The sequence below is a fragment of the Mesoplodon densirostris genome, chromosome 5, assembly GCF_025265405.1.
Source record: "Mesoplodon densirostris isolate mMesDen1 chromosome 5, mMesDen1 primary haplotype, whole genome shotgun sequence".
In the NCBI taxonomy this organism is placed as follows: domain Eukaryota; kingdom Metazoa; phylum Chordata; class Mammalia; order Artiodactyla; family Ziphiidae; genus Mesoplodon; species Mesoplodon densirostris.
This window is the reverse complement of record NC_082665.1, coordinates 150,055,180-150,067,353: the sequence shown is the minus strand read 5'-3', so window position 1 is coordinate 150,067,353 and position 12,174 is coordinate 150,055,180. Positions and strand designations below refer to the sequence as shown.

The 12,174-nt window shown below is 34.1% G+C and overlaps 1 protein-coding gene across 2 annotated transcripts in view; it reads right to left on the bottom strand.

The window, feature by feature from the left end:
* STAG1 (STAG1 cohesin complex component) overlaps positions 1–12,174 on the bottom strand; it is a 436,282-nt gene that overhangs the window by 163,512 nt on the left and 260,596 nt on the right. For both annotated transcript variants that reach the window (XM_060099648.1, XM_060099649.1), the window contains one exon: positions 8,956–9,160. In XM_060099648.1, coding sequence (XP_059955631.1) covers positions 8,956–9,160 — 205 coding nt within the window. The remainder of the gene's footprint in view (positions 1–8,955; positions 9,161–12,174) is intronic.

The window sequence follows — 12,174 nt, the reverse complement described above, 5'->3', positions numbered from 1 at the left end:
AGAAAGTAGGAATCAGGGCTTCCCTGGTGGCGCGGTGGTTGGGAGTCCGCCTGCCGATGCGGGGGACGCGGGTTCGTGCCCCGATCCCGGAGGGTCCCGCGTGCCGCGGAGCGGCTGGGCCCGGGAGCTGTGGCCGCGGAGCCTGTGTGTCCGGAGCCTGTGCTCCGCGACGGGGGAGGCCACGGCGGTGAGAGGCCCGCGTACAGCAAAAAAAAAAAAAAAAAAAAAAAAAAAAGAAAGTAGGAATATCCATGGCATAGAATACTGTAATAGGATTGCTAGTCAGCACTAAAGGTCCACTTGAGAGAAAAATGTAAAATGCCCAGCCATTATAACTATGTGTTGTTCTATAGCCACTTTCAGCTCCACTTGTGTAGGTATGGAACAGGTAGTAATATGAGGTTTTCCTAGGGGGGTATAATGGAGAGCAAGGATGTTGAGGGTCCTTCATGAGAAGGACATGATTATAATAAATCTGGATAACAGAATCTAAGCTAGGAAAGTGGAGGCAGTGAGGACATCAAGAACACTAAAAAAAAAGAGTATCAAAGAATTTAAAGACCCAATAGAAGAAAAACAATGTTGGAGCTGGGAACATATAAAACAAAAACTGGAACAAAATAGATTATTGGCAAATGGGATGGTTAAAATTAAGATTATGGACATTGGCCCTTTTATTTACTATTCAACAATTTGCATTTATGTGTTCTTCAACAAAAAATGAAAACTAAAAAGCTGCCTTTATATTTAGTGATACCTACTATACTTTTGAAAACTATTACTATAAACCCTGGAAATATATTTGATAATGGGACAAAACTAAATTTTAAAGAGAGGTATGATTATATTCCCTCTTTTTTTAATTGAAGTATAGCTGACTTACAATGTTGTGTGAGTTTCTGGTGTACAGCAAAGTGATTCTAGTTATACATATATACATATTTTTTCATAATGGTTTATTACAGGACATTGAATATAGTTCCCTGTGCTATATAGTTCAACACTGTTATCTGTTTTATATATAGTAGTTGGTATCTGCAAATCCCAAACTCTTAATTTATCCCCCCCACCCCCTTTCCCCTTTGGTAACCATAAGTTTGTTTTCTATGTCTGAGTCTATTTCTGTTTTGTAAATAAGTTCATTTTTATCATATCTTAGATTCCACATATAAGTGATATCATATGGCCTTTGTCTTCCTGATTTACTTCACTTAGTATGATAACCTCTAGGTCTACCCATGTTGCTGCAAATGGCATTACTTCATTATTTTTTATGGCTGAGTAGTATTCCATTGTAATTATGTTCCTTCTTTAGTTTTAAAAAACTTATTTAAAAAAACAAAAAGGCTTACAACAAACTTCCACTTTCCAAATAATAAACATTTAATCAATCCCTGTCTCTTAAAAACCCAACCAAAATAACGAGAAAACAATTTTCTTCAGTAAATCCAGAAAATTACCTGCAACCCCAAACCACAATGTATCAATATACGTATATGCAAAGCAGATGGATGAAGCATGCAAATCAAACCAAATGGTTGAAAAAGCTTGACAACTATATCTAAAGAAATACAAAAAGAAAAACAATTTTGCTCTGTAGAACCCAAAAGCATTAAGGAATTGGAGAAGTATTGGTGTCCAAAGAAGATGCAGTGAAATAAGGTCTGAAAATAGGAGCATTACTTCAAAGGTTGTATAGTAAAGTAATTAAATCTCCACTTGAACCTAGGCAGTCAGGCAATTCCCCCAACATACACTCATCTTGGAAGTCCAGAAAGTGTATTCCCTGAAGAATATAAACCAGAGATTTGGACTCATCAGACACAGAGAAGGGACATAGGTGAAGTGCAGAGTGCCCTGGGTGCTCCTTCACCCTGTATAGCTCCCAAATGGCAGACAGCAAACAGACTTAAGGAGACTGAAAGATCCTTCTGCAAAGCTGAACTTCCCCAGGGAAAAATAATTATCAATATCAAGAGTTTAGGATCCACAGTGAAAATGGTATGTGACCACAGGAACACCCTACCGTGATGCTCACCAAAGAGGCCAGAGCCATTGCCCCTCCCTGTCAAACACAACATACACACACACACCCATGCCACCCCCAACCCCCACCCTCTCTGGCAATCAGCTCTTTAGTGTCTCATTGTCAGCAATGACTAGAAAGCCAATGAACAGATACTTAAGGAACGTTTCCAACATTAAAGACACTTATAAAAGCAGAGAATCAGAAAAGAGGTCAGAGTAGGGTGTCAAAAAAACCTTCAGAGTAATAATTAATGTTGTCAAAGAGAGATAAAAGAAAATGTTACATCCATGAAACAATGTTAAAAAAAAAGACTTGGAGAATGCAAGAACTCTTAGAATACTTAAAATGATAATGAAAATTAAGCTAAATAAAGTTGAAGAAATACAAGAAAAGTGAACAAAAAGACGAAGGAATGGAAGCTAAAAGAGAAATAACAAGAAACTCAGGATTGATTCAACAGATTAACATCCAAGTAATATGTATTCTATAAAGAGTGCCCAGCATAATGAATGAGAAATTATATACACACATTAGGGTATATCACCATGATATTTCAGAAAATCAGGAACAAAAAGAACATAAAGCTTGCAAAGACAAGAAACAGGATCAGAATCAGAACTTTGAAACAGGATTGGACCTCTCAACAGCAATACTGGAAACAAGAGGAAAAATTCTGAAGAAAATTTTCAGTAAGTTCTACATTGGTTCAATTAAATGTAAGAATAATTTTTCAGGCATGTAAAATCTCAAATATATACTTTTCCAACACTCTTTTTCTCAAGAAGCTATCAAAAAACATGCTACCCAAAAATGAGAGAATAAATTTAAAGAAAAAAAAAAGGGCAAGCCAAAGACAGGGGATTCAACAAAAGACAAAGGATCCAAATAATGGCAGAAAAGTTAAATAACTTAAAGAACATATAGATTTTAGAAAACAACGTAGCCTTATCAAACATAATTGCAAAAAATTAAAAGTACAGAAAATGTACCCCACAAAATTGATTATAACATCCTAGTATTTGTTTAAAAATAAAATAAAAAATCCTCACATAAAAGGAAACACCAACATGTCATGACAAAATTAAGAAGTGGTATGATTATGGCTAATTTTTATTTTTGTACTTTTCTCCTTTTCTGAATTCTTTGTAAGTTGTATATGTAATTTTATATGTACAGAAAATGTTTAAACATACAACATGGAAGTATTAATGAAAAATCTACAAGAAATTTTCTCAATTTCTCTATCCTCTTTAGAGCCAAACCAAGCGAGCTCTGTCATTCTATCACAGTTATAACATCAGACACTTACTGAATGACTTGTATATGTGAAACATTTAACACGAATTATTTCATTTAAGCCTCACAACACTCCTATAAAATGGGACTATTAGTAGCAATACTATACAGATGAGGAAAGTGAGGCGCCAAAGTTAAGTAACTGGTCCAAGGTCACTAAGTTGATACATAAAAGATATGATTATAAAATGATTTTAAAAATCATAATTTCTTTACAAAAACTAGCCCCCAAAAGAAAACTAATTTTCATACCTGATGACAGAAAGTAAAGGAGATAAATCTAAGAAAATGATACTTCTGTAACCAGAAAATGTAAAACATACCTATATTTACATTTGAAAGAGTAATTACATTTAAAAAGTTTACTGTATTTTATGTGTACAGTTATATGATATAATGGCACTCACAAATTTGGTCAATTATTGGGCATTAATCTCATGAGAACACCAAAAGTCTACTACATACAAATTCTAGAAAGGTGAGAAAAAAGTGTTATATCTAGAGGAGCAATGAGAAACACAAAGGTATTAAAGTTAAAAAAAATGCACTGGTGAAAATACAAAGCAAGGAGAAAGTAAAAATTTCTTTAATGAATAAAAGGAAAATAAAATATAAAGAAATTAAGGAAGAGAGATTATTTATATTCTACAGTCTGCTCTTTGATGATGCCAGATTGACCTAAAATTTTGAGGTTCTAACCACAGCAACCAGAAATATTCAGTCTGGTTAAGAGTTATAAAATACCTACTGAATTTAATAAATAGAATTTGGCATGTGAGAGCCAAAAGATATGTAAAAATGAAAGTGCATGATGTTAGTTTTCTTAATAGCAGTTTTTGAAAGATCTGTTTATTTACTTTTTGTTCTGATTTCCCCGTTTGCAATTTCTATTACAAAAATAGGTGTTCAGTAAATTCTGAGGAAAAAAAAAAACACGAGTGAAGGGAAACACTGCACACACTACTGGTTCTTACTGTCATTACAGAATAACAGCTGCAGTTTACTAAATGTCAGGCACTAGTTCAAGCTTTCTTAATTTCTTTTAATGAGGTAGCTATCATTATCTTTCCCACTTTGCATATGAAGAAAGTGAGGCCAAAAGGACTTGTCCAAATTACCCAATTAGTAAAAGGCAGAAAGGGGTATGTATTCAGACAGTCTGGTCCAGAACCCATTCTATGAACCCTATATTATATGGTTTCAGCAACCAAAAGCCAAAGAAAAGGCATCAATTTACTGAGACAAGATTATTTTCAGTCTGTGATGGGAGAACAAAGAAATTTCTTACAGCTTATCTTTTCTCAGAGTAAAAGTCCAGAGATACTGACTTGGTAAAAAAATGTTAATCAACAACAAATCATATGTCAATATAAAATCAACCATATACCAATATAATAATGTTAAACAATGAGATACAAAGAAATGTTTACTTCCCCAAGAATCTGAGAGTTACCTATTATTGTTAACTAGTGGTAAAGACTGGCCTCCCAGCATAATGAGGCCACCTGACTGTCATATGATGATCTTAACCACATTTTCTAATTTTTTCATAATTCATTTTAGAAAAAATAGAACAGAATCAATCACCATGCTATTATTAATAAAATTTTGTAGTCTTAATCCTCCTTTGTTCAAATTAGCATTTTCACTTTAGAAGTGAGAGGTAGCCAGTATCAATCTATTTGTAACATAGAAAATTATGCAGGTGAGAAAACAGCACACGATAAAAAAAGGTAAACCAACATTACCCATCTCACCATCTAACAAAAATTTGAAGTCACCAACTTCTAACATATTGGCATACATTTTATTTATTTATTTTTTTTCTTTTTGCGGTATGCGGGCCTCTCACTGTTGTGGCCTCTCCCGTTGCGGAGCACAGGCTCCGGATGCGCAGGCCCAGTGGCCATGGCTCACGGGCCCAGCCGCTCCGCGGCATATGGGATCCTCCCAGACTGGGGCACGAACCCGTATCCCCTGCATCGGCAGGCGGACTCTTAACCACTGCGCCACCAGGGAGGCCCATTGGCATACATTTTAAAAACAAATGCCTAAGTATAATATAACTATAAATCTAAAAAATAGATCCTTTGAGAGTAGAATTATCTTTATAATACCAAACAACATTGTGGTAAAACAAAGGGAAACCTACTTGTTTTTGAGCTGGAGGAGGAAAATATTTTTTCATGAAAATTCCATGAAATTGGGGAAAGAAAATATGGCCAGCCTCAGATTGTAAATCCACAAAATAATGACAAAATACTACTTATATAAATTAAATCCACAAACTATGTTCTATTCTAATATGTCTGAGACAGCTATTTAGAAAAGCAACAAAGGCACTTAATTCTGAAGATAAATCGGTAATGAAAACTTTACTACAGTGTAAAGCTTCTTTATTAAGATAAGTCAGACATATAGGAGAGTATGCTTTACAATTCCAATTAAAAGAATAGAAAAAAATAAGGAAAATATAATACAAAATGTAATTGCTAACAGTCTGTTTCAATTTAATGGTAAAAAGAATTCCAAAAAGAAGGGAGAAAGCACGGTTTACTGGAAAAATGGGACTACGTCTACCTGGAGAATAAATAAACCTGAAGAACTACAAAATGATGAAAATTTTAGTAAAAATGTGGCCAAAGTATACAATTAAATGCAATGCATAAACACTGACAATTGGGACATATTATTAACTAATAACAAGAAAATGGGATATTTGGAAAACAGATTAAAAGTACTATTGATAAGACCACTCTGATGATTTATGAAGCTCTAAAACTTATCTTGTCTGTACCCTAAAAAACAACTAACCTGATTGTCTCTCTTCTCAGCTAAGATATAAGCAATGTCAAGGAGCATTTTATTCCAAAGCCGATAATCATATCTGGCCATAACTGCCTTGTAACTGTCCATGCACATAGTCTTTGAAGCAGAGGATTAAATGTTCCTGCCCATTTTATCTAGTCCCCAAGACTCGTCCTGCAAAGTGAATAAAAATGATTATCTTTTAATCTACCCCTCATACACATACCATAAAAGAAAAAAGGGAGGGGGTACCAGAGAAGAGGGCAAAGATGAAAAGAAAATAATCCTTGAAAAGATGGATACTTATTATCCAGCCTGCAATTAAGTTCTCAGCAAGACCTCTGTGCTTTGTTGACGGGTAGGTGACTGATGTCTCACTTTTTATGCAACTGAGCTTTGGAAGACATAATCATTAATGTACACAGAGAAATTACAGTAATATTTTGAAATAAATTTGAGATTAAGTTGAAAAATAGGTTAGCTTTTAAAAAATAAGTATAAACATAACATTGATCTCCTATTTTTCTTGATTTCTGATTTTGAAAAGTAATTAACAAATACAAATAGGCTAGATGATATAAAAAAAGCTGAGGAGAAAACCAAATGGCATTTATCAGGCAGTTTTAAAAGCTATCATGATCACAGGTAAATTGTGAGAAAAGAAAGACAGAAAGGCACTGGAAGGAGGAGGGAGCAAATCAACTCAAAAGAAATAGGAGGAAAGCCATAATTAAAATATGTTTAAGCATACATAAAATTAGCATGTATAGATTACCAAAGGGTTAAATATATGAAAAACAAGAAAATAATAAAAGTCACTGAAAATGGGCCAATGGAAAGAAGAGCTGAAATGGACCATCATAAAGTCAGTAAAATACAGTAATATTTCATTTACATGGCAGTGAAGGACAAATGCAAATGAATTAAACTGTATTTTTCATGAAACTGAAACGTTTTAAAACTCAAAATATTCTGTATATTTCTATAATACACTATTCCTTCTCGTGTTCGTAAGTAGACCATGTGGCATATATTTAGTCTTTTACATAAAATGCACACAGGTTTCTGGATTAAAGAGAGGTAGCTAGCCCCTACAGAGAAGCCCCAGATTGCTCTGTATCTTGATATCTGTAAGCAAAATTTTTTTGTCTTCTTTTTTGTTATAAATTATCGTTTCACAATTCTGTCAGCAGGGCAGAATCTAACACTTGCCCTCCAATCTAACACTTGCTTCTCTTTCTCTCTTGGCATTGGGAAACTAGATAATAACTGTTTATGGCAGTAATTTTGGCTATTCAGAAGTAACTTCTATCTTATGTTTAAGTTTTGTTTATTTCTAATCACTGCATTTACTATGCATCTGAAAACCAGCTAAACAGGAATTACTGTACATAGATAAAAGAAAGATGAAAAGTAAACAGAAAATATAAAGAAAAGAAAAAAAGCAAACATAAAGGGCAGAAGATTCTAAAAGTGATGAAATGAGAAAGAAAAATGGTACAGTATCAGGTAACTTTTAAGTAATAAATAGTATATTTACAGTACATTTTCAAAAAGTTACAACTGGGTACAAGATCTCTTTTTATTCCTAATAATGAGGAAGAGGATACTCTCAAAACACAGAATAAAATGTGTTTGATGTTTGTTCTATATAGAAAATTTTTTCAACAATAAATTGTGTGATTTTACCTTTTTAAAAAAGATAAAATTAAGTAAAAGATCTTCCTCTTTTCCCAGTGAGAAAAAGGACACCCTCAAAAGAATAACTGTGTGTCATGTTTGCTCCATACAGAACTGCAACTAAGGGAATAATGGACACTAATAATATGGATTAACCATATTAAGGAAGGAAAAAGGAGTGGAAAAAAGTATAGATGACTCTATATAAAATTATCACATTGGCTTTAGGCAACAGGTTAAACCAGAAAAATGAAACAATTTTAAATCCAGGGTTTGCAATGTGTAGTCCCCGAAGTATCAGTGTCAGCATCAGCTAGAAACCTGTTAAACTCGGAGGCAAGGCCACACAATCTGTTTCAGTAAGGCCTGGAGGTGATTCTGATGCATGCTAAAGTTTAAGAATCAATGCATTCAATAAATTAGATAAATGAGAAATTTAAGTTCAAGATGAAATGCAATTAATTAAATTAAATCTCATTTTTTTTGTCATGGTAATGTGCAAGATGAATATAACCAGAGTTACTGCTATTAAAAAGGATGTAATTTGGGAGTATTTAAATATATGTGTATGTACATACACACACACATACACTCTCTCTCTCTCTGTATTACAGGAGAAAAAGAACAATCATTTAGTCGTTTTAGGTAAGCACAGTTAAAATCGTTGAGGAATTGAGAACGATGGCTAAATTAACAAAATCACCTTGTTACGGAAAAACAAGGGGAAAAATAACATACTTGACTCAGAATTGGTCTAGATAATTCTAAAATAAAGGCAAAAGTGAAAACTATAATCTTCAGTTCTTCAGGACTCAGACTACCTACCTGAACTGATTTTAGAGACATTACATTTAAGTTGTTACAGCACTAGGAACAGAAAGAATGCCAGCTAGGTCACACTTACCTATTACAATTGGGTGGAACTGTTCAATTTTCATTCTCAAGACTATCAAATGCCAGTTATCAAAATAGGCACACATTTTACTTAGAGAATACAAACCATTCATGTGAATTTTGGATAAAAACTGTATTTTTCAAGAGCAAAGTAATGAATTTAATATTTAATCTAAATAAAGCTTAACTAGAATAGAACATATTTAACAAAACTAAATTGAAAAGGAAATAAAATGTTGGTTACTTACCAGCAAGGGTACTTGTATGTCTAAAAGCTCTGACCTGGGAGTCTGACAAACCAGTCAAAAGGGAGATTACTGTGTCCATCATATACTCATCATAAATTATGCTATACTGACACTGTCGAATCAGGACTCCAATAAATTCACAAAAGTTTGAACGAAATTTTTTCCACTGAGGTCCAGGCATGGTAAGGGGGTAATCACCACTGTCCTAAAAGGGATAAAAAAAAGAACATATTAAATATGACATCAAGTTTCATCAGTTTTTTTTCCCTCCTACTGGAAAAGGAACATTTTCCTCAAAGTAGATATGGACAGAAATCAAGGGGCACAAAGGCTTTCTCTTTTTTGCTTGTTTTGATCTTCGACAACTAAATAACTGTTAATGTGCTCAAAATTATTATTTACAACCAGTATTTAATCCATTATTCTAAGCCATTCATTCAAAATAATAGTTACAGTTTTGTTGTACTTGGGTCCTAGTTGAGATAATTTAAAGTAGGAAATAAAAAAAGAAATGAAGTTTAGACTAGAAAGGATATTTGCTACTGAATTCAGATCAAACTAATCATGATACCTGTGACATATAGCATCTTTCAATTACTTTAAATAGACACTTTAAAGAAATGACAGTTTCAAGAGTATAAGCACTTCATTAAGAAGTCCAAAACCAACTTTTCACATCAGAAACTGCAAACCTGTTTCTTCCAATTTTACTATGAACTTTCAATTAACTCTATTTTATGGAGTGAATTTATTAACTTTTCAAAGAAAAAAATCTAGCATGGGCTCTTGGTATCATCAGATTGTGTTACCCTGTTTAAAACACGAAACTGACAGCTGAACTCAGCAGAGGTTTCCAACTCTAGACTAAAACATTTTGGTGGAGGAATGGAAATTCACAAGGCAGAGTGTGAGAAATTCTGTGAACATACTTATCTGTATACTCTCAATTTGTGGCTATTTGTCTTTTCTAGGCCAAACTGCTGTTAGGAAAATTCGTTATAAATGAGGTCTTGAGCTCTGTTGGTGTCCCAGGAAAGAGAACTAGTGTGATACTTAGAAGAGCAAGAAATCCCAAGAGCAAGGAACAGAAAGCAGAGATAGGGAAGAGCTTGGCAGTCAGTCAAATACCCCCAAAGAAAGTTAATTTTGGCACTACATGAGTTATTATGTGGGTTACTAAGCTTTATAGGACATCAAAAAGGAACTGAAGGGGCTGGCTGAAACCTCTATGCTCTTTAGACTGGGGTGTGGGAGCACAGACTGGAGAGGGTAGCAGGATGGAGAGGGGAGACGCTTCTCAAAGGTATCTCTGAAGGCTGCCTGCTGCTACCAATTCACAAAAGCCCACCAGGGTAGAGCCTCTTTTGCTTTGTACCAACTGTGAGATTCAGCCATTTAGTGCTCACAACCAGATCCGGGCCCCAAGGAAAGTACAAAGAAAAGAATCTATCTAAACAGCCCCAACAGCAAGAGGAAAGGATGCCAGAAAAATCACCATTTAGGAAAACCTAAATAAAAAATAAGTATACTTCAAAGATTCAAATGTAACATAAAATAAAACAAAACTCTAGGGAACTGAAAAACACACTTTTTTTGAGGTATAATTCACATATAACATTAGTTCCAGGTATAAAATATAATGATTCAATATTTGTATATATTACAAAATAATCACCAAAATAAGTGTAGTTGACATCTGTCACCATAAACATTACAAATTATTTTGCGTTTCTTGTGATGAGATCTATTAAGATCTACACTCTTAGCAACTTTTCAATATGCAATACAGTATTAATAACTATAGCCACCATACTTTACATCCCCAGGACTTACTTATATTACAACTGAGAGTTTGTACCTTTTGTCCCACTTCACCCATCTTGCCCATTCCCCCCAACCCCTGGCAACTACTCTGTCTCTGTATCTATGAGCTCGTTCAGTGTTCTTCTGTTGTTGTTGTTATTTTCATTTCACATATAAGTGAGATCATATGGTATATGTCTTTCTCTGACTTATTTCACTTAGTGTAATGCTCTCAAGGTCCGTCCATGTTGTCACAAATGGCAAGATTTCCTCTTTTTAACAACTGAATACTATTCCTCTGAGAGAGAGTGTAGGTGTGTGTGTGCGCACGTATATACCACATTTTCTTCACCCATTCATCCACTGATGGACACTTAGGTTATTTCCATGTTTGGCTATTGTAAATAATGCTGCCATTAACATGAGGTTGCATATATCTAAAATACTTTATTTCTTAAAAAATTCAGTTGATGAACTGAAGGAAAGGATGGTTACTGACAGGAGATACATTAGTAGCGTAGAAAATAATGTGCAAGACACATCGGGAAAAAAAACATGTAAATGCAAGATAAGACCTATGAGAAAACCTTTTAAAATGGACCAAGTAGGTTCGTATTACCTTTTAAACCTTCTGTCCTTTCCTTTTTCACTGATTTGGAACTCATACATGGTGCTCATGTTCAACATCCATTTTGCAACCACGAGGGGACAGTATGAAGATAAAGAATGGTACAGAGAGAGATGGAAAAAATGTAGGTCTTTGCTCTATTGAGGTGTAGTATCAATACCAACCATGTTCTGTCTACTTCCAGATTTATTTTATGTGAGACAAACTCCTGTGAATTCAAGCCACTGTTGGTCAGATTTTCTGTTACTCACAAACAAATCCACTCCTGTTATAGCAGAATTACAAGCAGTGGGAAAAGACGAATTATTCAGTAAATGACTTTGGTACAGTATAACTGGTTTTTCATTAGAAAAAAATCAGATATGTATTGCACCATACACTAAAATAAATTCCTAATGAAATCAAAACACTTAAACCAAAAAAAGAAATAGCAGAAAACATGGAAGAATCTTTAACCGTGGTCATTTTTAAGTCTTTTGTCATTTACAAACAGTTCTGGGTATACTCTGATGCTTTTGCAAAAATGTTCCTATGAAAGGGTTTCATCTTCAAGGAATTCATGGAAAAGACTCTGACAAGTACAGGTTTCTGGTAACTGACTATACTGCTGAACTGAATGAATAAGTATTTTCAGAACTCTAATGGAAAACTGATGAATTCATTAAAGTGTTAACAAAAGATCAAGATGAAAAAAAATATTAATTACATGGGACTGAGTGAACTGATGAGGATGATTATAATTTGGGGGACTTTCTGTTTGAATAAAAAAAAAATCCCACAAGGACTCA